Raw genomic sequence first — 26,663 nt, 5'->3', positions numbered from 1 at the left:
ATGGGGTTTAATTTACAGCTTCTTAACAAAAAAAAAAATTGTTTCTTGTAGTTTTTAGTTTATTTAAAAAGTTTGATCAGCTTATTTACTGCGCTTTTGAATGACACACTTTTCTGTTTTCTACTTTTAAGTCAGGTCAGTATATTTAGAAAGTATAATAACGTTAGAACGAATTCCTATTGAGATATTCATTCCTCAGACACATCTAAACTGTCACAAAACACTAAAGAAAACAATCGAAAATCTCAAATGTTATACTAGAAAATCGAAACGCTTGAAAATTGTAAATAACTTCACCAATGACACCATGATTTGAGTTTAGGGTGTCAGTGACAACTTCTAATAGTGTTTTCATAAAAAAATCTTTATCCACATTAATTTGCACAAGGGTGTACCTTGTACGTTGTTCACTCAAATACGGGTTAAAAGTTGTTAAAAAAGTATTTTAGTAAAAAACATGTTTTAAATAATAAAAATAAGGTTACATTAGCATTTAATAAAGTAATCTTGTTAAGATGAGTAAAAGGGTTAATAATTGTCAATTTTCAAATACACCTGCTCAGGCAAAAACACTGATTCAATAAAAAAAAGGTCACTTAACAATGAAGTTCAAAAATGATCGATCCCTGATCTAGGAGCGTCTTACAGAAAATTTCAAAAATATTTATTTTTTATGCGAAACTACTTATTTTCTATTTATTTTCAATAGTTAAGATACTTCTTATTCGTTAAAAAAATATATAGGTATTTACTTAAATACAGGCTCGGAAGAAAATACAAAGAAGGGTTATGAACAAAACCATGTGCGAATGCTTTATTCAATGTAGTACATATACTACGATCGCATTAGAACACACATGGGGTTAAGGTGGGTGCTATAGTAATTGGACAAGCCACAATAATTGGACACCCTAAATGCAATTATGAAATATAACTAAATGTAATGCGCCTATTCAAAAAAAGAAAACTCTAACAAAGGGTATGTTTATAGTAAAGATAAATTCTTAGGTAAACTTATTTTTGACAATTGCATTTAAAGTTACAATTACTACAGCACCCACTTTATAATTTTTAGTGTTCCAATAGGTGTTGAAATTTAAAAAAAAAACATGAATTAACAATTGGCGAATGTCTGTTAGTAAATTAGAAATATCACCTCCGATTTTCAGACGACGAACCGTCAGAGGATGAAGATTATTCGGCGTCTGTTACAGCCATCATCCAAAGGCGCGAGAGTACGAGGCGGTCACGGCGCGGTAGACGCGGACGCCGTTCTTCCTCGCCGTTCAGCCCCGACGTCGTGACGCCTTCGACAATGCGGCGCCGTTCATCAGTGTATACGACCAGCTCTGGAGAGTAAGGAAGACAAATATTTTATATGCATACTTACTTCATAACTTTTTATTACTTTGTTTTTTGTAGTCACTGTATTTAAAGTACATCCTAATAAATAACTATCTGTTATCAATATTTTACATTTATATCACATGCCAATAATTTTGTTTTTTGTTTTTATTATACAAATGTGTTAATTTATATACATGTAAAAAATTTACACAAAACTAATACGTTTCCTAATAAATTCTTAAATCAGATCTACAGTCTCCTCTAGTATGTCTCAACTAAGATGGGCTTTTTCTTGTGAATTATTCGAATTTTAGTTTTTAGATATATAGTTCTGTCGCCGTTCAGACAAAAGTCACTAACCCAAAAACATCATTTTTTAAATTCGCAATATCAAAGTTTAAAGATTAAGGAAATCTAATTATTTTTATGCTTATCTTTACGCTTCGAATGGCATATTTAACTCAAAACTGTCATTTTTAGGGTTAGTGACTTTTGCTTGAACGGGGATGATATTATATGCGTTATTTAAAATAGATGCCAACAAAGTGAGACAAACATCAAATGCTTAAATTTATTTCAATCAAATGCATGTTAATACCAAAAATTAGTTTTAGTTGTATTTAATATTTTCACATTTTTTGCTAACTTTAGCTGAATCAATGTTTTTGCCTTTTAACAACAACAAAAATATTTATGCGTTTTTTATGTGTTATCTTGACGAGCGATATCAAGATCTTTAGCATGTGTAAAATTATCATATTGCACGGGCGGCTAATCTTTTTGTTATTCTATTTAAACAACTTTCATTTATGTGTTTCTTTTTCCTTCTCTTTTTTATACTTTCATAATTACCTTACATATAATTGCTTATAATATGGAAACTTCACTGGTCCGTTAGAATTAAGTCTAATTGTGTAAAATATTAAACTTTGTAACTGTACTGTGTTTCCTAAGTAAAAGAAAATAAAAAATTGTGCCGCAGTAACAAAGGTTGCGTTTGTTACTGCGGCACGATACAGTGTGTTTTTACGTTAAGAGATAAAAAAGGGTTTTGCGATGTGAAAATTTTGCACATGCTAGGTGCAGAATCTTGATAGTAAAAATAATCAATTCGAATTTTAAAATTATTATATTATGTATATATGAATATGTAAGTAAATACCACGCACGGTCCGTCCACATACCGAATGGAATCATAGCTTCCCTCAAAATGTTGACCTCTAAACAATGAATATATATTTATTTTTTTTATTTAATAAAATCAGCTATACGTTTTCAATTACTACGAAAAATATTTTTCCATTGGTTAGTTGTTTTAATTGTAGCGATCTGAGATAGGTTGGGTGGTCATTCATCGATAACTTCTAAAAAATTGTGACAACCCCACAAACAACCATCCGACTGCGCAGTTATACGCGGACTGGTATAAAATACACCGCGCTCTATCTGATTCTAGAAAATGGAACTGCAATAAGTGTAGTTCCTTCAAGGCGGACCCTCAGTACAGAATTTCGCAAGTCCACGCATGGCAAATAGAAATCTTTAGTATCTGTGGAACCAATTCTAACAAACACATCCTGGTTTATTTTCCATGTATTGTGACATAACAAATTTAACATATAAATCTATTGACGGGAAGGCATCATAATATTAAACTATAAAATAGAACTCTTTTGTGCTGAAATTATGGCATAAAATTGCTTTTCAGTTTATTTTAAAGCACTTAATTCAAATGTCTTTTTTAATACGCACAAATTACACCTATGTTTGTACCTAGTACCAAGCGACTGCTTCCCTAATCGAAAACCAGACGGCACGCTCCTGATATGTAATATGTACACATGTACACTCCGTTATATGTTTAATGAGCTTATGGTCATATCTTAGTGCCAGTCGGTGAAACAAGTAAATTTCAAAATACAGTTTGCGTTAGTAGGCACAAAATATTATTTTATTTGAAAACCTTCCTTCAAGAACACATTTAAATATTTAAGTTGACTGTAAATATATTACGTTTCGACGTGCTAAGGCAAAGTGCTTCGAGCGACGCATAGTTAAACGCAAGTTTGAAAGATTTGTTTTCTGCCCATGCACAATAATTACGTAGGGTTTTTGTTTTACATTTATCTAATTATTTTTAATGCCTTGTTTAAGTGTCTAGTAAAATTTATTGCAAATTCGCATGTTTACTGCGTCTGGCGTGTCTTCTGTTTTCCCGAAAGACAAAATTTTGTAGCGCTTATCATGAAACGATAAATTATCATTCAACCGTCCATAGCTTCCGCAGTTGTGGATACAGCCTCGAAGCCGAAATGGCAGTGGAATTCCGTTTCTTGCCGCACCCATGTGAGAAACATTAAAATCCCTTATTTCGCTGTCATTTTTATATTTTTTAATCAAGTTTATTACTTTCCTTATCTCACGTTACCTTTGTCCGCTAATCTATTCACTAGTTTATAATTCGAGGAAAAATTCGGCGCTTCCTCTACTCATTCGTACGAAACCATTAGCTTAATGAAATCTAATCCAATAATCTGCACCCACTTTCATATGACCTGAATCTGCCTTCTAATTAGTTTCATCGCCCGTCATAATATACCTTTTCTCGTAAAATTGTCGGACTAATTTTATTATGCTCATTCGAAACATCGCAACCAAGGTTACGTCACCATTGATTTATTCCCGAAATTAGAAACAACAAGTGGTACCATTTTTCAACAAGATAAAATATAATGGCACAACTGTTGATAGTTGAATAATTTATGAATCTACACACAATAATTAAAATGTTTAAGTTTAAAATATTTGCTCCTAATAAATCATTTTATGGACAACATAGAGTACGAGTATTTTTTGCCTCAATTGTTTTTTAGTTAACATTTTATTATTGAGTTTACGTCTTTATATAGCATTTTGTGTCAATACCGACAAGATGATAATTCAATAATTGAATTCATTCTAACTAATCACGGATCAGTGGTCCAAGGTTCGAACCCCACTCTACTCCAACTTGATTCTCATTTTCTATTATAAAGTTATTTACTCATTGAAAATGACCCCAAAATTGAAATATTTGGATCAATCTTAAAAACGAAACTATCCCTTTTTTTATAAACAAACAAAAACCAGCCACATAACATATTATGTTTCTTCATTTAAATTAAGTTAATTGAATGCAAAACCTCAGCGCGGTGATTGCGATATAGTGACACAAGCTTTCATTAGGACACCCTTTGCTTTAAGGGTGGTAGGGGCATAATCAATCTGCAGATGTGCATATATGTATTTGAGTATGGTACGTGTACATTCTAAGCGGGCAGCAGACCGCAGGTAGGGTTACCAACTCTTCTGGAAATATGCTAGATGAATAGTCCCGAAATGCAGATAAAATCTTCCGGAATCGATTGCTGTATGAAAATTACTGATCGGTGCTAGGATTTCGTGAAGTTGTGGTAAGCGAAACAAATGGAGTAGACGTTGAATATACATGTTTGTTAATGTGAAAATGAATGTGGGAAAAAAAAACAATTACATGTATCAAAAAACTCCGTCTCAAAAGCCACAATTAAGCGTATTTATAATATTGCAAATAAATATATACCAAAAGGTCGTAATCAGCTTTTAAAAACAGAAATAGATATGTGAACTAATTTAAAATATATTTGAAAATTATAATTATTTAAAGGTAAAATATTTAGGCCCTGGTTTTGTTTTTCACTAATAAATAACAAATCATTTGTTTTAATAAACACATATTTGATATTGGGTAGACATTTTTATGACCTGCCGAATTTTCGGTTGGTTCATTTTGGCAACCCTAGCCGCAGGCCATAATATGATAATACACCTACATACGGCCTGACAAGCTTGTTGGTGTTCATTTGAGGCTCTTCACAAATTAATGCTGTATTTAGTTGTCAAATGTCATTTTAGTTTTTGAATATCTTCTCTACCTAATGGCACGTAACCTGTCTCAGAGAAGGTACAGTCACTAAGGTTAGATCATTTTAACTACTGTCAACTAAGTCAACTGCTGTCAAGCGAGAAATCTATTACAAATCGGCAATTCGATTTATAGCATTGAAATACGGTAATTTTACATTTATGGAGAACATTTTTGAGAAGGAAAAATAAATATATATTGTTCCAAATTCCGTTCTCGAAATTGTTCTCCATCTCTATTGTAATATAGTTGTGTATGTAATTTTTATGTAATAAATTGTAATCCATGAAGTTTTTTGTGGGCGCATCAAATCAATAATGATTCTTCAAGACTAGAACCTTTCCACAAATGTGGATTATCTACGAATGCGTAATTTTAAATGCCGAGAAGGAGTTGAATTGAAATCAATCACTGTTTGAATGTTTTCATACCACAGTAACATAAAAGAGAAAATGAGTATCCGTTTTTAGTTTCAGGGCCAAAATACGGCGTTTGTGGGCAAAAAAAATAAATAATAAATACGCGTTTGACGTGTAGAATTGCAAAGAAATACTCCTAGCTGCTTCACTAGATACAAAAATACATATGCTAAAACTACATATATTATTTATATTTGTCTGTCTTATGGTGTAGTGGTCAGCGCGTTTGCTTACCACGCAAGAAATTTTACGTTCGATTCCTGACATGGTTGACACGAAACGTTTATTTAAAAAATGTTTTTATTCTATAATATTTTATAGTCCTAAAGCGTTAGTCTGATCATCATACCTTCATGTGACAAAAATGATCAAGGTACTCTGCGATTTTTACACCAATGCAGTGCCCTATGCACCATTAATTGCAGAAAGGGAATGATGATTATGTTACTGTGTTAGAAGATAGAAAATAAGTAAATAGCGGAAGACTTGGTACAATAATTTGATTCATTACTGCTTGTATCACGAACATGGCCGACCGCTAGCAAGTCTTTTTTCATACTTTATATGTTTGTATAATATTTTACCTGTGTCCAGATGGTTGAAAAATACAGTTCTGAGCATGAAATAGAACCAGAATCCGCGACAAATATTTTCGACTCGATGGCTACTATCAGGTAAAAATCCTGAAAATGAAAATCGAGTGGAGAAAAGTCCGCCTCGTAGTGCAGTTGTTGAAGTGTTCCCCCCCATGTTTGAGGTCCTGGGTTCAATTCCTAGGAAGGTCAAAATAAAATATTTGTGGTTTTACACTGCAATATTGTACTGTCTGTGTGTACTGACACCTGATGCAAGATGCTGATCACCTTACCTTTCTGTAACACTTGATCGAGGAACACTCCGTGTACTGTTCTAATGCAGTACCCTATAGGTTTAATATATTATTTCAATATATATCCGTCATGCTTGAGTTTCAACGTATTAACTTATTGCGATTTACAACTTAATTTTAATAAATAAGCTATTTATAAAATACATACGTACATGTTTACTTGCGAATTTTTTGCTATAAAACAAGATTTATGATTTTTTACATATAAAAAATATTTTTATTCACATTTTATGGAGTCTTGTATTTTTTATGCCTTGGTATGTGTTTGTGTTTGGTATTTCTATTTTGGCTGAATAAAAAATAGAAGATTTTTACAAATACATATAGAACTTGAGATAATATTTAACAGGACCGCAATATCCATCGAAGATGGTCAGGATGTTACCCAAGAACAGATCTATGAGAACATAAGACTACACAAGGAGGTCTTAGGGTCAGTTAAGCAACATCCTTGGAGCATGAGAAGAAAACTTCGTCTCGTTAGTCAGGTAAAATAACTATTTTAACTATTTAATTCTAATTTTTCAGTATCTGAAATAGTTTTTCTCTTTTCTCACCACGCATCTATTTAATTTTCAATAAAATTCACTTTACATATCTGTACTTAAGAGGATAAAACATGGGAGTCCACTTTTTGCTATTTTGAAGTAAAAAATGCAGAAGTTATCGTAATATACTATTTCATGTGTAAATAAAACACCGAAAGCCAATTTCACGTTGAAATAAAATTAAATCGATATGAGGACATTGTAATCAATTATAAAATAATCGATCCATACAACAACATAAAAACACATTTTAGTATAATGTGATGAACAAAATATCTTCTGAAGTCGATAAATTTTAACAAAAAACTTTTTTTTTTGTCTATTTATATATATTTATTGGTTATTTACTAAACATTATTTGAAACATATGTCCCAACTCCATGGGACTATAAGTCTTATGTTGAGTTAGGAAGAGCAATTAATTGACACAGACACATGAGTTGAGTAATAAGTATATCATCACAAATATTATAAAGGATCAGAAACATAGCAATAGTTTTAAAAAAACACAAAATAAATGGCACATCAACATAATATTTTTGATTAAATGTTTATTTTTCCTGCTAATGAAAAATGAAATAACTTTTTTTTATGTAGTTGTTTTTAAGAGACTTTGCGACACATTGCATAGATGTATATATAGTAATATTAAGCGTGATGTCCAGATGTTTATGTATGTTCATATAATGTCCATTCACGGCAAGCAAACCGGAAATCTTCCATAACTCTCTCATCATTGGTTGATTTAAATGAACCAGTGACGTCATTCAAAGTCATTAGTTTTTACCAAAATGTTTTTTATAATTTTACTGTACATTTTCAGGAAACTTTGCCTTACAACTTAATGCTCCAATTTTTACCGCACTCAAGAAAACATTTATTTTATGCAATTTCCCGCAGGGCTGAAAGGGAATGATGATGATGATTATGTTTATTTTGTAACTTTTTTTTGTATTTTTCTATTATTTTATAGATACGTTATTTTATTTTTGTGAAATTTATTTTTTAATTTATATTTACAATAAATACATAGAATTTATATTTATTGAAGTTCCTAAAATTGAGTAACCTAATACGGTTGTTCAATCACAAGCAAAATGGTGAACGTTAGACAGTATAAAATGGCAAAGTAAATTACAGATCATAAACTATGAATTTTCAAAAAACGTCGTATGACGATATGACTTATAATATCCTTGGAAAAAAAATAAATGCTGTAAAAGAGACAATGTGTAAATTGTTCGAAAATGGGAAGAGAGAGTTAAAAATAACAAAAAACATCAGTAGTTCTAGATATGATATTTTAATCTTCTTCGTCTTTAGCCTTATCCTCTCCACTACCTCTTCCAAACGTCTCCATTTCTTCCTATCACCCGCTTTCATCATCCACGTTTTACCGGCAACAGAGGCGATATCATTGACCCATCTTTTCTGTGGCCTTTCAACATTTATTTTGTTTGCCCATGGTCTCCAATTTATTATTTCAATTCATTTATTCAAAATAGCATAAACATTACAAGCTAAAATTCAAGACGTACATTTTATAAAAAGACAAAACCTTCAGAAAGACACTCGTATCAAAGTAGTGGGAGAATCCTGTGCTTCATGGAACAGATTAACATCCAAAGCGATGTGGTTCAGCATAGCGGTAGCCCTTCCAACAGGCATAACTATCGACAGGTTGGTCCTGTATACCGGAATATGAAGCAATCTATTCTGACGCCGTCTTGGGTAATTATCAGGAACATACAAACCATTGCTTATCATAATCTCAGGAATATCGACCATACTGCGCAACAATCGATAAAAAATTGTGTTTAAATACACATTCCGTCTATTATCTAAACTGCTGTAGCTAAGCATACTCTGGAGAATCTCGGTCGGGTAGATCCAAGGATAACCCGCAATTTCTCATGTAGAGGTATATCAGAAACTTCTTTTGGATTTTCTCTATCATAGAGAGTACTTCAGTTCATGTGGCCTGAAGTACTCTCTTATGTTCTGGGTGTCCACCTGCCATCATTTTGCCTCGCAAAGTGTCCTGCCCACTGCTATTTAAATTTTGCTGCACGATCCATGATATCCACGACACCGATTTGGCGCCTTATTTCTTAATTTCTTATTCTATTTCTTAGACATACATCGGGCATATGTGTTTCCATGGATCGTTGCGTGCTTTTTAGTTGTTGGCTACTTTTCTATGTTACAGACATGGTTTCTAGTCAGTATGTCGTCACCAACAAAATACACGATTTATAGACTTGTGATCCTACAGGGACTTACAAATTTTATATTTGAAGCACTTTCTTTGTGGTTATTCATTTTAATATAATAAATAAAAACAGCTTCTTTTAAGCCCTTATTTTTTCTAACGACCGGGTTCAAAGATATACGGGCTTCTTTATCAAGGTACTTAAATAATGAATGGATATTATGAAAACTTCATTATAAAAATAGGAAATCAAAAACAAAAACTTATAATTCTATATTCTACTCCCACAACAAACAAAGCTTACTCACGAAAACAATGGAGGCGGATTAATTTTATAAGTTACAATTTTTCTAAACAATTACCTAGTTTCCTACCATCAAACATTAAACCTGCTTTTTACACAACTAATAATAAAGGAACATTGTTAAAAAATCACAAAGACAAAGTCGGTAAATATAATAAATCTGGCACATACCAATTAAATTGTAATTATTGCGATTCAATCTACATTGGAAAAACAAAAGGAGACTTTAGTATTAGAGTAAAAGAACATTTAAGGTGTTTTAACAAAAATATTTTTTCCGAATTTGCAAACCATCTGAATTTAATTGTTGCCGACACGCGCGACGGCCACTGAGCTAACGAAAATTTCGCCGATCCGACTATGCAGCCAGTTCCTGGATCCGGGCTGTAAATCCGAACCCGTGACGGACAATTTGCTCGTGCTGAATATAGGGACCGTGAACCTGACTACGGCCTCGCTTCCCCCGCCCCGGGGTGGGGGGGTACTAGTGTCGTCAAGAGTGGGCCGCGGTCAGGGAGCGCTGCGCAGACGCCGCCGTCCCTTTTGTAAAGTCGAGCGCCTCACCCTGCTTCTGCTCGGAGGCCTGCGGCGCAGGACCTCGTTGCGTACTTCGTAGAATAAACCCCGTCCAGAGTCTTGCTTACGCAGTGCGTGTAAATAAGAGGTACCTTCGACAAAGCTCTTAGACGTGGATTTCCTAGGACTGCAGGACGTAGGCGCTCCGCGATTTTCAGGTTCAATGACGATTTGACTATTGTAGAAATAAAACGCAGAGTAGAGAGAAAGTTAAATATTTATTTGGGCAAAATTGCACAGGTTTTATGTAATAAGTTGTACCGTGTCACAGTCGGTTACCAAAATGTGTAGTTTTTTTTATTTTTTGTCACACAGTACTTCATAGGAAAAAAATGGAATAAGTATCAAAAAATATGAAAATGTTTCTAGTCTATCAACAATTTCCAGCTCTTATCCAACTTATCACATGGAAAAAATATTCCTTTATTATCACGTTGGCCCAGGAGGCTAGAGTTGATGAGTTTTTACCTGCAGAAAAAATAGAAAAATTAAGGAACTAATTCGTGCAAACTGAGGTAAATAAAAAATGATTTTACTTTCTCAAATAGAACTTGCAAGGCCCGACCGTATAACATAAATTTCAAGTAGATACCTTTTAAGCGGAATTTGATACGGCCGTTCAAAGCGGCGGTATTAGATTAAGGTGTCCTTACTTAGACCGTTCTAAAAAATATATTAAAACTTAAATGTCAAAACTATGTGCATGTTTAATGCCAAATTGTAGGTAATTAAAAAAGAAGATCACTGGTGAAGACCGCAGCTCGATCGGGTTTCGAGGGCGCTAGCCTTCGCCCTCTCCGTTTTAAACCGATCGAAATAGAAATTTTGCGCTCTCAGCCCCCCGATCAGCTGTAACTTCGCAAGGGACGGCCGACGCCCCCCCGGTCTGATTTTGCCGCGGAAATCAATAATGATCGTGGATTCGAGTTCTTTACCCGATTCTACACGAAAAACCCAAAAAAGTCGCAAAATAATTTTCCAAACAAATCACGTAAATAGGGCCCGGCATTTTAGCGAGTCGAAATGGCGGGAAAAATCAAAATTAAAGGTCAAAATTGAAAGTTCCTTTTAAAAATCTTAAATAAATAAGATGTGCAACCCGGAATGATTCTAAGTTAAAAACGTAAACGAAATCAAAATCGGAGTGCGTCGGACCTTCTAAAATAAAGATGAATTTCAAATATAAAATATTAAATTACTGGAATAATTTTCCGAAAAAGTATGAATGTAAATTCCAACAAGGTTCTAATGAGATTCAAATTTCCGAATAATATCTCCTAAATTGTAAATAGTCTATAAAAAATAGATAAATACAATTTCAAACATGAAAAATTAGCTTCCGACACAATAATTATAATTTCAATAAACACACTGAATTTAAAGTTCTTCATAATGAATAAAAGAATTACATAACTTGGAAATCTTAAAAATCAGAAAAGCGATTCATAGTAAGAAAAAAATTATAAACAACCAAATAAAATATATTTCCTAAAGTCCAATCCAGTCAAGTTTTAAAGATTGCATCCATCTCACATTACGCTTCTCATCTTTACAAGACTTGATTTATTAGCTCCACATGTAGTATTTAGTAAACATGGATAAAATAAAATAGGATAGAATTCATTGGTAAGTTTATCTTGATAAGGAAGCTTGTATAACTTAAAACCGGTTGCTAGAAAAAATAAAAATTAGTGGTTAAAAATAAAGTCGTTTTAATTTATTTTATTATGCAGGGACTTGTTTATTTTCAAAAACATATTTTAGCTTGCCGAAAGCAGCTCAGCCAACTAAGCCATATTTTTCTAAGCAACTTCGCTGTCTAGTTATCTTTACCAAGTTTGACTATGTGCCCTAAATTTATCTATTCATCGACCACTTTAATTTTTTTAATATGTACTATTATTATCCAATTAATTATTCTTTTACATTCAAAGATCTTCATAGATTGAAATGATCTCATTTGTGTTTCCTGACTGTGACTCCCGTGGCTTATCCATTAAGGTTCAGATTATTTACAAAATGTTTTTTTTTAGTATGGCAAGTATTGTTAGCAAAAAAAAGTTTTCAAAATATTATAGGAACTGTTTCCAGTTTTTTTACGAAATTAAAGTAACTGACTGATTGATTAGTTTTTTATTTCAATGAATACGTTTGAATACGAAACAGTTATTGGTTCTTAGTAATGAAGTATTTATTTTGTGTCTGGACAGATAAAAAATAAAGTTCTGATTGTGAAAAAGAGCCAGAACCCTGAACGGGCGTTTTGACTCGATGACTACTCTCAGGTATTCTGAGAAAAAAATCGAGTGAAGATAAGTCCACCGCGTCGTGTAGTAGTTGGTACCTTTGCCTACCATTCTTGAGGTTCTAGGTTCGATTCCTGGAAGCGTGGACGTGAAATATTGATTTTGAAGGTGGTTCTACCCTGGAATATTTTTATATTTTTGAACCGGCACATACCTTTCATGTAATAAAAATGATCTAGATACGTTGATATTAGAATGCCATCTGCACTGCTAGATGCGGATAGGTAAATTATCATGATCTTTTTTAAAATATGTATATGTTTCGTGGATTTATTCCTTGTTAATTAAAATTTCTATGACCTTTAAAAATAAAAATTTAAAATTTATTCATATTTTTTTAGGCTAAATCATATATTAAAAAACACGAAGGAGCACTTCAAGAAAGACTTGCTCAAAACAAATGTACCAGAGATATATTAGCACGATGCAATATTTTACTAGCCAGGGTAAGATGAATTTTCTTTAATTAGTCTTTCGTTTTTTATACGTGCACTAATTACAAAAACACTATTTTTCAAATAAAAACATTTTGGAACACGCTGCATAATATAAAGAGAGAAAATTCACCCATACTCAGTATGAGGGATTACAGTGAAATTTCATACTGTTTTAATCCAATTATTAACAAACTTCAAGCATCCGGAAAATTTCCCGGTTTTCGGGACACGTGTAATTTGTCAGTATGTTTTGATTAACGCGCATAATTGTAGGATATGAAACTTGCATTTATTTCAAATTTATGATGAATAGAATATGAATAATTATGATTTTTATTTATTTTTCTTGTGATAAATTCATGCCGAATCTTCAATCATTTGAAATGAGAATTATTTTCACGTACTGGTTGTATTTTGGCAAAAAAATCAAACTTTTTTAGATTAAAATTATTAAATTACCTTACTCAGAAACTTCATCGTTTACATTTGAATTATCTGATTATATTGATGCTTTAAAGAATTACGAAGAGATTACTTGACTTAAAGTTTTATTTGTTATTTTGTGTGAGTCAACTGATTGGTATACATATTTTTGCAGAGATTCCAACATATGAAACGGGAAGCCGCTAACTTCTCCAATTGGATTATTCCTTGGGAACTGAGAATTAAGGAAATTGAGTCTCATTTTGGATCAGTAGTGGCTTCGTATTTCACTTTTCTTCGTTGGCTATTCTGGGTCAATTTTGTCATTTCTGTAGTTCTTATTGTCTTTGTTGTTGTTCCTGAGGTAAGTTATTTATTTATTTATTTATATTTGTTTCATTTATCATGACCATCGCTATCTCGCATTAGTCAGAAACGAACAATGCAATATTTACAAATGTTAAAAGGGAGAAAAGTAGTATTACAGAAAACAAAGCAAACAAATAAGAGAAAAATGAAGATTGTATATTTCATTTATTGATATTGTACTAGTGCTGTATCCGGAGAAATGAAGAATACATTGATGTGTGTGAAATGTGACGAGGGCGAGTGTTTTCAACTAGATGACTACTCTCAGCAGTGGAGTCGCACGCCTATTTGACCACGAGGCAGACAAATATTCAAATTACATTTTCTAAAGCTATTCAAATCAAACAAACATGAAAATGTCTTGTTTTTCGTTGAACAACACAAAATTAATTTCAATGGCATCTTTCATTAAGCAAAATAGTTGACATTCCACGTAGCGCACATTTGGGGGAAACTCTATTGACATGTTTGTGCTAAATGAATTTTGCGGTTTTTAGTAAGGAATTCGTAACGTTTGTATGCTCCATGCGGCCCAATTCCAAACAAAGTTCAATCAACGGTCGTATATTAAATACAAACTACGTATAAGTAATTAAAATAGTATTTTTTTAAAAAGAGCTCCACGAATATTATGCGAATTATAAAAAAATAGTAATATACGTATATTTGGCCATTGGCGTTTTCTTTTGTGGGCCCAAATAGTTTTATATATTAAATAGATATGGAAATAGTGTGTACTTTATTGAAATACGCTTAGAAAATGAGTGATTTCACGGTTCAAATAACATTTGAAGGAGAAACATTTGTATTTTTTTCTAATGCTATGTAGAATTATTTTGTTGAATCTAAATACGAGTGTAATCTGTAATTTGTAATTATTTTTTCTATGAAAATAAACATGCACTTACTTTAGAACGTTTATTCTGAAAAGTATCAGTAAATCTATGGGCACAAGTCTTCTACTAACTGCGTCATTCACAATTATTGTTTATTGTGAAATTATACTGATGAAATTTTCATATATTTTAATTATCTTATTAATATGTTTTTTCATTATTTCCTTCTGTATCCAAGCGGATGAAGAATACAGTTTAGTATATGAAATAAAACCAGAACCGTAGACGAGTGTTTTTGACTCGATGATTACTATCGACTAAATATCCTGAAAGGAGAAATCGAGTGGGGATAAGTCAGCCTCATAATGTAGTGGTTGGCTCATTCGCCTGCCATGCCAAAGGTCCCGGGTTCGATTCCGATTAGAGGGATGACGTGAAATATTTATTTTAAGATTTTACTCTGCAATCTTCTACTATCCCTGAAATGGTACATGAAGCATGGCTACTGATGTCATTGTAGGCAAAAAACTAAAACTTAACAAAAAGGTATAATAAAAAAGGACACAGTACGAGAATATCGGAACAATTGTATCGAGTTGTGGTCCTGTAGCTAGTGTCTCGGACTCACAGACCAAAGGTCTGTGGTTCGAATCGCACTCTACCCCAACTCGATTCCCATTTTCTAATAGTGAGTTATTTACAACTCGTAGAAAATGGCCCTCAAATTGAAATATTTGGGTAAATCATAAGACCGCAAATATTTATTTTCCTTTAAAAAATATAAAATAAAAAAAATATCACCTACAACATTCTAAAACGATCGAGACAATGATTTTGAATATTCTAGTACAGTCTGAACTTTGTAATAATGCATTGACTTAAGAAAGTTTATTTTAACGAGTAAGAGTGAATCAATGAGCGCAAAATTTCTAAATTTTTTTCTAACTGTATTAGTCTCAATTATTAACCGGCTTATTTAAATGTAAAAAAAACCCATAATATCAAAGGTTTTTAAAATCCTTCACAGTTTTCCTTCATACGTTATTTTTAATCTATTCACCTTGATTGACATGTTTATATAGTTTCATCGTTGTACATTCACACATAATAAATACGCAGACAGCTCAGTAACATAGCTCGAGCTGTAAGGAAGAAACCTACGTTATGTGTCCCATCGAATCCTTAAGTCATCATCATCATTGCACTCTTCACCTTCAGTGGTGCATAGGGCACTGCACTGTAAACCAAATGCATCGTATTTAAATCGACTGTTGCATGGAGGTAAGGCAATCAGTCGTTCGCTTGAAGTGCTATACCGGGAATAATGAAATATGAGGACCTCGGAACGGTAGGCGAATGCACCAACTGCTACGCATTGAGGCAGAATTATTATTTTTTTTTTTTTTTTATTTAAATCTTAAAGTAGGGCACACATATCATACATATTGTTATGTGTGTTCTAATAATAACATTGAAAATATATTTAATTTATAAATTGTTTATCACATATGTCTTGACCATTATTTTAAATTTTGATATGTTTTTTTCTTCATAAATATTTTTTTCCATTTCGTAATACTTTTTAATTGCTTTAAATAAAATTGAATTTTGTGACTTTGCCTTTTTCCTAAATGGAAGTCTAATTTTGTTCTTTTCTCTAGTATTGTGATCGTGTTCATGCTGGTTCCGATCAATTTTTTTCCAAAATTCTGTTTTTTTTATTAGAGTTTAGTTTTGTTTTTTTTCACTCTTTTTAATTTTAGGATTTTTACTTGGGAGCAGTTGTGGAGCCAAAAACACTCGTCCGGGGTTTTGGTTCTATTTTGCAAACAGAACTGTATTATTTATCCGCCTGGACACAGACGATCCTTTTATATGTGTGCAAACTATTTTTGTTTTTCTGATCACGGCAATTTTTTTTTCCCAAAGATTCTTTCTGTTGAAAAAGACGCTGGAGAACGAAAAGAAATGTTACCGGAAGAAAGGAAGAACTCCACAAATCTACGCACGTTGTGGGAGTTTGAAGGAGTCCTCAAGTACTCTCCGATATTTTACGGGTACTATAACATCAGGAAGCCGGAAAAAAAGGGCGGATACCACCTTCCCTTAGCGTATTTGACTACCGGTATTGCAGTTTATATTTACAGCTTTGTGGCTACATTAAGGAAGTTAGTAAATTATTTATTTATTTATTTAAAACTTCAAGCTCAAAAATATGCGCACTTTGGCGAGCGTACTGCTAAAAGCAATATCTTCCAGCCATCCAAAAAAATACTTATCAAATGTGTATTAACAATAATTTGAGTTTTTCCAAATTTTATAAGACAAAGACAGGATTTAACTTCTTAGGGTGTTATTATAATTAACTTATTACAAAAGAGATAAAGTACATTTTAGCAAAGGGAAAATGGAAGTCTAGGCATATACCCAACTGTGTTAATTATTCTTCACCTCTGTTGTCATATGTTAATCCTCATAACTATATAAGGGTGTAATCTAGTCCTTGTTCATTAAAATTCGGACTAACTAAAAACAATTATTAAGCAAACTGGTGCAAGAAAAAGTAAAAAAATATTTTCAGGCGTTGCCTAGTAAGCAGGTGAAATAATTCATTCAGATGAATCTCACTCACATCAATAAATATTTTAGCTCTATAACTTCATAAAAACCGTCAGTTGAGAGAATTAAGGAAAATATGGATGTTCAAACATAAAAAATGGTCATTCAAGCAAGCTAGAGATGAGTCATAAGCCCCGTAGATGCCTTGTTTTCCATCCGCGTTGTAATATGTTAATAAACATGCCACTTTTTAATTTTATAAAAATATTTTTTGTCTCCTTTGTGGTGCAGTGGTTTGCGAGTTTCGCAACCATGCATGATGTTCCGGGTTCGATTCCTGACATATCCCAGAACTGAACTAACACTTGAAGAGTATTACTTATAAACCTTTATGCATAGAATGGCGCCGTGGCGCAGTTGGTTGGACCGCCAACTGTGAAACTGGCGTCGCGGAGTTGGTCTGGATGTATTCATATTTAACTGTTTTCATAACTTCCCTCCATATCCTCTCTTGCCCGCTTGCTGACAAGCTTCTTAAATAGAACATTAGCGGGTTATTCCGTCGGTCTTGTGGTGTAATGGTAAGCGCATTAGCCTGCCATGCAAGGGGAGACCCCTTCGGGTTCGATTCCTGACATGGTAGATACGAAATATTTATTTAAAAGGGTGTTTCCACACTATAAGATTTCATAGTCCCTGGACTGGTACTTGAAGCGTAAGACTGATCATCTTGGCGGCCTCCGTGGTGTAGTGGTCAAGACGCTTGACTCACGCACGGAAGGTTCCGGGTTCGATTTCCGGTGAGAACACAAAAACTAAAATGTGATTTTTCTCAAGCCTGGGTGCTCTGTGATGTAATTCACCACTGTAATTAGGCATCCAGGCCTGTTGTGGTGCAAAAAAAAAATGTAAATGTAAAAAAATGTAAAATCTTACCTTCATGTAACAAACATGATCAATATACGCTGTGATTGGTACCAATGCCGTGCCTTATGAACCATTAGGTGCGGAAAGGGAATAGCGATGATGATGATGATTCCTTTTAAAAAAAAAACAAAATAAGATCGAGCTATCACTGTATTTAAACCCACGTGTATCAGCATTATTTTGATAATTAAAAAATGCAGGAGGCGAAATTAGCTATTTAAAATGGAATCCTGGCAACGACCTTTATATGTGGAAGCAAAGTTTGGTATTATTGGAAAACAAGGATGGAAGTTGTATGAATTCTGTCGAAATGCGATAACTTAGGCGAATATGTGGTAAAAATACGAACGATGGGTGCACAAATGTCGAGCATTATGTAAAGCAGAGCGAAGCATTGTCGACAAAATCAAGAAAATAGGCGGCCTCCGAGGTGTAGTGGTCAAGACACTTGACTCACATGCGGAGGGTTCCGGGTTCGATTACCGGTGAGAACACAAAAATTTTATGCGATTTTTCTCAAGCCTGGGCGTTCTGTGATGTAATTCACCACTGAAATTGGGCCTCTTGGCCTGTTGTAGTGCAAAAATAAAATAAAATAAAATGGACATGTCGAGACGGAATAATCGACGCACGTGCACAAGATGTGTAAATGGAAGATGAGAAAGTGAGATCTGCACGCAAGGCAAAGTGACATGGCGAAACTGAAGGACACTAGTTAACAACATTTTGAGTATTTCCAAACGAAATCTGGATTTCTCTCCGTAGGAAGTTATCAAGATTGAAATGAAAATCATTTTAAAAAGTTGTTGAAATAATTAAGCCAGATGAATCTCATTCAGATCAAAAGAGGTTTCAGCTCTTTTACTCCACAAAATTCAATCGATCGAACAGTCCAAGATATTTGAAAACAGCCAGAATGGTTAATGTTACACAGTGTGTAAAGTAGCCACTAAAAACAGCCAGAATAAATAAGCCCTGTAAATGCCTAGACTTTCATATTCTCTACTCAAAAATGTTTTTCCTCTCAGTTGCAATCTATTTCAAGGCACAAATTTCTGAAAGGACGTATTTTAAGTAATAATAATTTAAATCCAGCCTATCTACAAACATCTCTTCATACTTGAAATATTATTGTTTAAAAAATATCTTGTCGCTTAATTTATTTTACAAATACATTGTTTGTCGTACGGGTCTACGAATATTTGTTTTAAATTTCTAGAATGGCGGAAAATTCCAGAATGTCTAAATTATCGGAAAAGGAAGACGAGTGTATTTTTTCCTGGAAATTGTTCACTGGATGGGATTATATGATTGGAAACTCTGAAACTGCTCATAACAAAACAGCTTCCATTGTCTTAGGATTCAAAGAAGCGCTTTTAGAAGAAGCCGAAAAAAAAAGAGACCTTGGAAAGTGAGTCTTAGTTTTAATATTTATTTATTTTACGGAAATATACAGACCAGTGAAGTTTCTTAATAAAAATCATACATATTAAATTATGGCACTTTTAATAAGGAATTTAATATTGAATAATTTTGACGAAGATAATTTAATCTCATTTTGTAATTTTGCTTCACCATTGTAATTAGGCATTTTGTTTTATCATATGTAATACATTAAAAAAATACTGTTCATGTTATTCACAGCTTTAATGTAAAAACATAGTGTAACGTATTTGTCTGTGTCCGGATTAAGAATACAGTTCTGTGTGTCTAAAATAATCGAAATCCTGGACTCGTGTGAGTGTTTTCTGCTCTCGGGTAAAAATCCTGAAAATACTTGAGGTCCCAAATTCCCTAGTTCGATTCCTGGGAAGGTCACTATGAAACTTTTTTTTTGTGGGGGTTTTATTTGATATACAGTGAAGTATTTCATCGTCGTTGGACTGGCACCTAAAGCGTTAGACTGATCACCTTACCTTACTGTAATAAATTTACTTGTTTATTTCATTAGGTAAACAAACAATATGTACGAAATACATTGGTAACTTCTTTAAATTTGAGTGTAGGACCCTCATGCACACACCAAAAAAAATGTTTTTACGGGAAACAATCATTTAAATTTTGTTAAATGAATTAAATCTAAAGAATAAGAAATGTAGTAGATGTCTACAATATTAAAATTAATTGATAACTTTTGACTTAAATTTACATTCATTGTCATGAATAATATCAACTACGGTAAATCTTCTTTTCCATCTGTTCATGATCGAGATACGCCGCATTTTATTTAAAATGCCTTGTGTGCGGATGAAGGTTTGACGATGATGAAAAAAGTGTATATTTTTTAACCATACCAGTCTGATGCTGTCGTGATAGCAATGAAATCGATTACTGGGTTACAGAACGCAATCACAGCAGTTAATTTTCTAATCAATTCTTCTAATATTCATTATAATTATTGGTATTATTATTACTAAACATGATTTAAAGCAGTTTTTTTATTGATTTTGCTAAATATTTCACTCAAACAGCTTTTACAATTACGGTCAGTTTTTTTTCAAAATACGATATTCGACCCACACGGGGATTAAAGTTTTTTTAAATATAAAGCCAGTATCAAAACGCATCGATTACTTGAAATAAACTCACAAAAACACGCCAAAAACCGGCTTTAAAAATATCAAAATCTTATCGTTTTTTCAAACTATACGTATTTTCTAAAACTACCCCTAATTACGGTTCATTGGGTGCTAATGGAACATTAAAGAAAATTATAAATTATACGTAAATTATAATTAAGATTTACTTCGGGCTTAGTTGTAACATGTAATTTTTTAGTAATAGAATGTCGAGTTTTTACAAAACAGTCCATCTTGCTCACTAGAAGTTAAAACGTTACGTATGTGTATGATGTCAAAATATAATTAGCAAAAAAAATATATTTACATAACCAAATTTATGTTTCCGTCAAAAACGTCATATGCTAATTTACTCTATGTGTTGATTTACCATATTTACTGTGTTAAGACAAAGAACTTGACTTTTTTTCAGAGGAACATGAAATAAAACCACAATTATTTAAAAATAATAATCACAGTTTATGATTAAAAATTACAATTTATTTATTTGCTATATGTTTTAAGATTTTTCCGTATTATGTGTAGTCTGCCTAACTAGGTTTAACCTGTATTAAGGCAGATATTTTTATTTGAAATAAACCGAAGCATGATTTAAAGCAGTATCAAGACGCATCGATTACCTGATTCCCTCATTTATTTTAGTCGTAGAATACTTAACTATTCTATTTAAGAATAGGTTTAGTAAATTTTCTGATTTTTCTCAACCTAAACCCAGAAATATTTTTGTTACGGATTTATTTAGTGGCATTCGGGTCATCATTTTGCCTTGTTGTAGTGTTGCAGAGTCCTTTTTATGATTTAGCAGAATAATTTGTTTTCACAAACATTCTAAAAATATCTAATTGTCTTATATCTAAGATCCCGAATTCCAAAATCAACTCGAGTAGCTGGAGATCTTATTGAAAATGAGTTAAATAATCGATTTAATAAATTTAGTTAAACAATATTTCTGTCTAACTTGGATGCTATATATTTGAAACGAAAAACGTACATTGATCAACATTAGGGTGGATTAGCTCCCTCGCCCTTCAACTTTATTCAGTCCCTTACGCATACATCTATATTGCAATATATGAGTTATTCACTTCGGTGACTCCGCAGTTAAACCATTCCCTACCTGCCAATATTTATTTTTGTTTGATACATTTTTTAGGGTTTTCTTAATATTAATATTCACCGAACATATTTTTCAGATGGAAAGTGATATTTAAACGAGTGTTGGTGAATATTTGTATTGTGTTTCTGCTCGGTGTGTCCGCGTACGCTGTAGTTGAAGTAGTGGGGAGATCTCGTAGTCCAGAAGCGGACAGCAATATATGGAGACAGAATGAAATTACCATTGTTATGTCTCTCATCTCATTCATATTCCCCATATTTTTTGAGTTACTCGGACTCCTGGAAAGTTATCACCCCAGACGGCAATTGAGGGTCCAATTGGCCAGGTTCGTTTCAAATGTTCACATTTATGGATTGTGATACGATGAATCTTTACTAAACCTTTAACTTGTTTTTCAGAATCATGTTGCTTAATTTGTTGAACTTATATTCACTTATATTCGCCCTTTTCGATAAAATCACCGATATGACTGAAGACTTGAAGAAACTTAAGCCGAATGTAACGACGGTGGCTCCTCTACAAGATGTTTTTGTTCTTACTACATTACCAACATACTTTTCCACTTCGGGGAGTGATACAACTGAATGGGATGTTACTGAAATATATGACTCTGAAAATGTTACTCACTGTATTGATGTTGAAGTCCCGTGTACTACTAAAATAACAGTGAAAAATATCACCAACACAATAATGACGCTTATGTTTGCTAATCTGACGTCACTTTCTTCTACTCTGCCCTATGACAAATTATCTACGCTGACCCCTTTTGACAACTTAAATAACAGCCCGGATTTGATCACTAAAAATACCTACAACGTTTCGCTGTTTAAGGATTATGAAAATATTTCAGATAGCACCATATCAGATTACACGAAGGAGTCTACTACAGATGTACCTTTAATAACTTCTACAATTGATTATATGACATACGAAAATAATTACAACGACCTGAATGATACTGAATATTTTAATTATATTGGGGAAATCGACCCTAATTATGACGAGACATTTTTAAGAGACGATTCTGGTATGCCGGAAATATATGTTGATAAAAACAATTTATCCACCACTCAGAAAACGTATTCCGCGAAAATGGCTACCAATAAGAGCGGTGAATACCTTATGCTTCAAACAAATACAGAATCCACTACCCAATTTGAATTAAAATCAAATAAAACTGATTCATATTTAGCAAACAGTGATGTACCAGAAAATACCAATAAGCCATGCTTTAAAAGAACTTGTAAAACTGTCTCAGCGTCCGATTATACAAAATCTTCTCATTTATCTTTTACACCATCAAACAACGATGAAATGTTGCCTACATTTAGCGCACTGATTGAGCAACAATACCATTTTGAAAAAGCATCGTCTTCAGATTTAAATATTACTACTAGAAAACTGTTACGTACACTTTGTTGGGAAACAATGTTTGGCCAAGAACTTGTCAAATTGACTATGATGGATCTGGTAAGATATCCCGTTTTAATTTTAAAAATACACTTAAAAAGGAAATTCAATTGATTTATTAATTTATTATTTTTTACAGGTTCTCAGCATTTTGGCGACGCTTTTTGTAGATTTTTTCCGCGCAGTATTTGTTCGTTATGTAAATAAATGCTGGTGCTGGGATCTAGAAAAAACATTTCCCCAGTACGGTGACTTTAAAATAGCCGAAAATATCCTGCATCTCGTCAACAATCAAGGAATGGTGTGGATGGGAATGTTTTTCTCTCCGGGTCTTGTGGTACTTAACTTGATAAAACTAGTTATATTGATGTACTTAAGATCTTGGGCCGTGATGACGTGTAATGTTCCACATGAGGTGGTATTCCGGGCTTCAAGGAGTAATAACTTCTACCTAGCACTTCTTCTAACGATGCTTTTTCTCTGCGTGCTTCCTGTTGGGTACGCAATAGTCTGGGTTGAACCCTCTTGGCACTGTGGCCCGTTTTCTAACTACCAAAGAATATCTCACCTGTTTACTCAGAGCTTGCATAACTTGCTATCAAAAAAATTCCACAAAGCTTTGGATTACATGGCGTCTCCAGGAATAGTCATTCCATTATTGGTTTTGTTAATTTTGATTATTTACTATTTGCTGTCGTTGACTGGAGCACTACGTGAAGCAAACAACGATCTTAAGGTCAGGATACATATTTTTAAATAATAACACATTTACTATAAAAACCTCTTTTTAAATGTATTTTATTTATTTATTTTAAAGATTCAATTACGGAGAGAACGAACAGAGGAACGAAGAAAAATGTTTCAAATTGCTGATAAACGAAGTAGAGCAGGTCCGAATAGTTTGGAAAACACGCCATTCGCTAAATGGAAAAAAATATTACCAGTCATTCCGAACAATGAAGAAGAAAATGGTGATTTACCATCCGCAAAAAATGACAAATCGCTTAATGGGAAAAAAGGTTTGTGTTTTAATACAGCTTTATTCAGTCAGTAGAATCAAAAATGGTTCCAAAAAATTATAAATGTTTCTGCTAAAAATCGAATTCTTTGTTTTTTTAAAGTTTATTTAGAAACTTAAAATTTTTAAAGAATAATTTAATCAAATATAACTCATTTTTACTATTCTGAAAAATATGACAAAAAACATTTTATAACTTATAACTGATCATTAAATATTTATTTTTAAAATGTAATTTTATCTACCTTTTTTCTAACAAAAATTAAATGAAAAGTTCTCTCTTCTCTTAAATTTCTTGTTAACTATTAAGTATTTTACGTTAATCTTTAGAAAAATAAATACCATTATTTTACAGATTCACTTGCCAAAATAGTTAAATTGGCATTGAGAAAATCTTCCGGTACATCTGACGATGAGAGCTGCTTGGCCATTCCCCCAGCTGACGATGAAACAGACACAGAATTTCACGAGTCTCTACCAGAAGACGTGTTAACTTCTAAAGATATTATGTTTTCCCACAAGAAAAAACACAACGCAACAAAATTTGAGCCCGCACACACAGCTGAAAAGAATAAGCCAAAGAAAAAACCTTTTCACAAACCAAAATCGACGGCCAATCAGGAACATAATGAAGATAATAACAAAACTCCAACAGACAAGAGATTGCACAAGCCCGGAAAACGCATAAAGGAAGAAGATGGTATCAAAACAAACCATCAACACCGAAATGATAGTAAGCAGTATGTTAGTACCATCAAAGAGTTTTGCATAAACATTCCGGAAAATTATGAAGGTGGTTATGCTCCACATTGCACAGATTTAAACGAAGATGAAATCAAATCATTTAACAAACAAAACTTAGATCTTCAAAAAGGTGATGATATAAAAATTAAAGAAAACTTTGAATTGGATTTCATCGGAGAAAATATATCATCTATACCTATTCAAAAACAAGATGAATCAATATCGACTGTTATTCCAGTTATTATGATAAGTAAAACAGAAAGTGATGATGACGTATTAGAAAAAAAAGGCAAAAGTGCGAAGAAAAGAGACGAATCTAAAAACAATTCCGATAAAGAAAGACTTGTAAAGAATAAATCACAGGCTGCACATTACTCAGGTCACGAATATCAAAATAAAAGCTACGATAGCGGCATTGGCGATAAAAGTGATGAGAATAGAAATACGGAAAAAAATGCAATTATGGAACCAAAGAGGAGCACAAATGCAAATGAAAGAAAAACAAAATATAAAACTGATTTAGTTCGATCCTTGCTCAATGCTGCAAAAGATTTACGCGCAGAAGAAAGAAAAACTGAAGATAAACCAAAATAATACGTTTTCAACCTATTGAGGTAATCAAAACAAAATCATAATTGACTATTTATTCGATATTAAATGGAATTTAATATATACACATTACCTATATATTGTTATTTGTAATCATAACATTGATGAAACTGAAATCATGCATATTTGAAGTGATCAGCGTGTTAGTACTCATACTTTGTATTTATTACTGTACTTATTTCTGCAAAATAAATTTTATGATTACAAACAAAATAAAAAATGCACTTTATAATTAACAATTATTAATTCTTTTTCATCATTTTTTTTTCATTAAATCCTACTAAGCTTTATAAGATGACTTTGAGATGTATTAAATATACTTGTACCTAACATGTAATATATATGAATAAACATTTATATTACGATATTAAACCAAATTCTACATCTTAATGTTTTTACTATGGTACTTATTCAACTGATTTATACTAAAATAAATACATTATCAAGACTGATACACCTTTGTTTTTATTAATTTTTATTCACGCAAACCAAAAGTTACTGAAGACAATAATTATTACCATTCCCCTATTCCCACCTTACGGTGGATAAGGCACTGCATTGGCAAACCAATCGGATTAATCATTTTTTCTTACGTGAAGATAAGATGATGAGTCTTACGCTTCAGGTTCTAGTCCCTACAATGAAATATTGAAGTGTAAAAACACATTTTCAAAAAAATGTTTCATGTCAACCATGTCTGAAATTGAACCCGAATTCTTGAATCAATTTCACATGAACTTTTTACATTTTTTTGCACCACAACAGGCCAGAAGGTCCAATTACAGTGGTGAATTACAGCACAGAACACCCAGGCTTGAGAAAAATCACATTTAATTTTTGTACTCTCACCGGGAATGGAACCCGGAACCTTCCGTTTGCGAGTCAAGCGTCTTGACCACTACACCAAGGAGGCCGCCACTTGCATGGTAGTATGGGTGGTTTGGTCTTATGTGCCGGTTCCAGTATATTGAAAATGTTAAAATAATAACACGAAATGCTGTATTATAAATCTTGTTAAAGTTAAACTACTTTAATTTATTATATGGTTTTACCTCAAGGAAAAAATTAAAGATTTAAAATTATTTACAATT

The 26,663-nt window shown here is 32.8% G+C and overlaps 1 protein-coding gene across 1 annotated transcript; it reads left to right on the top strand.

Moving 5' to 3' along the window:
* The first annotated feature begins 1,175 nt into the window (after positions 1-1,175).
* LOC148277348 (transmembrane channel-like protein) lies at positions 1,176-25,688 on the top strand. The gene is made up of 11 exons (XM_088232992.1): positions 1,176-1,356; positions 6,948-7,086; positions 12,886-12,990; positions 13,580-13,768; positions 16,539-16,777; positions 19,315-19,506; positions 21,868-22,116; positions 22,190-23,261; positions 23,341-23,937; positions 24,019-24,220; positions 24,575-25,688. Exons 1-11 carry the CDS (start codon positions 1,316-1,318, stop codon positions 25,555-25,557), a joined length of 4,008 nt encoding a protein of 1,335 aa, XP_088089118.1. The 5' UTR covers positions 1,176-1,315; the 3' UTR covers positions 25,558-25,688.
* The last annotated feature ends 975 nt before the right edge of the window (positions 25,689-26,663 follow it).

This window comes from Micrasema longulum, unplaced genomic scaffold (genome assembly GCF_059751315.1).
Source record: "Micrasema longulum isolate JH-2025_06_02 unplaced genomic scaffold, ASM5975131v1 h1tg001048l, whole genome shotgun sequence".
Classification (NCBI taxonomy): Eukaryota; Metazoa; Arthropoda; class Insecta; order Trichoptera; family Brachycentridae; genus Micrasema; species Micrasema longulum.
The sequence above is the reverse complement of the archived record's forward strand: the minus strand, read 5'-3'. Positions and strand labels throughout refer to the sequence as shown.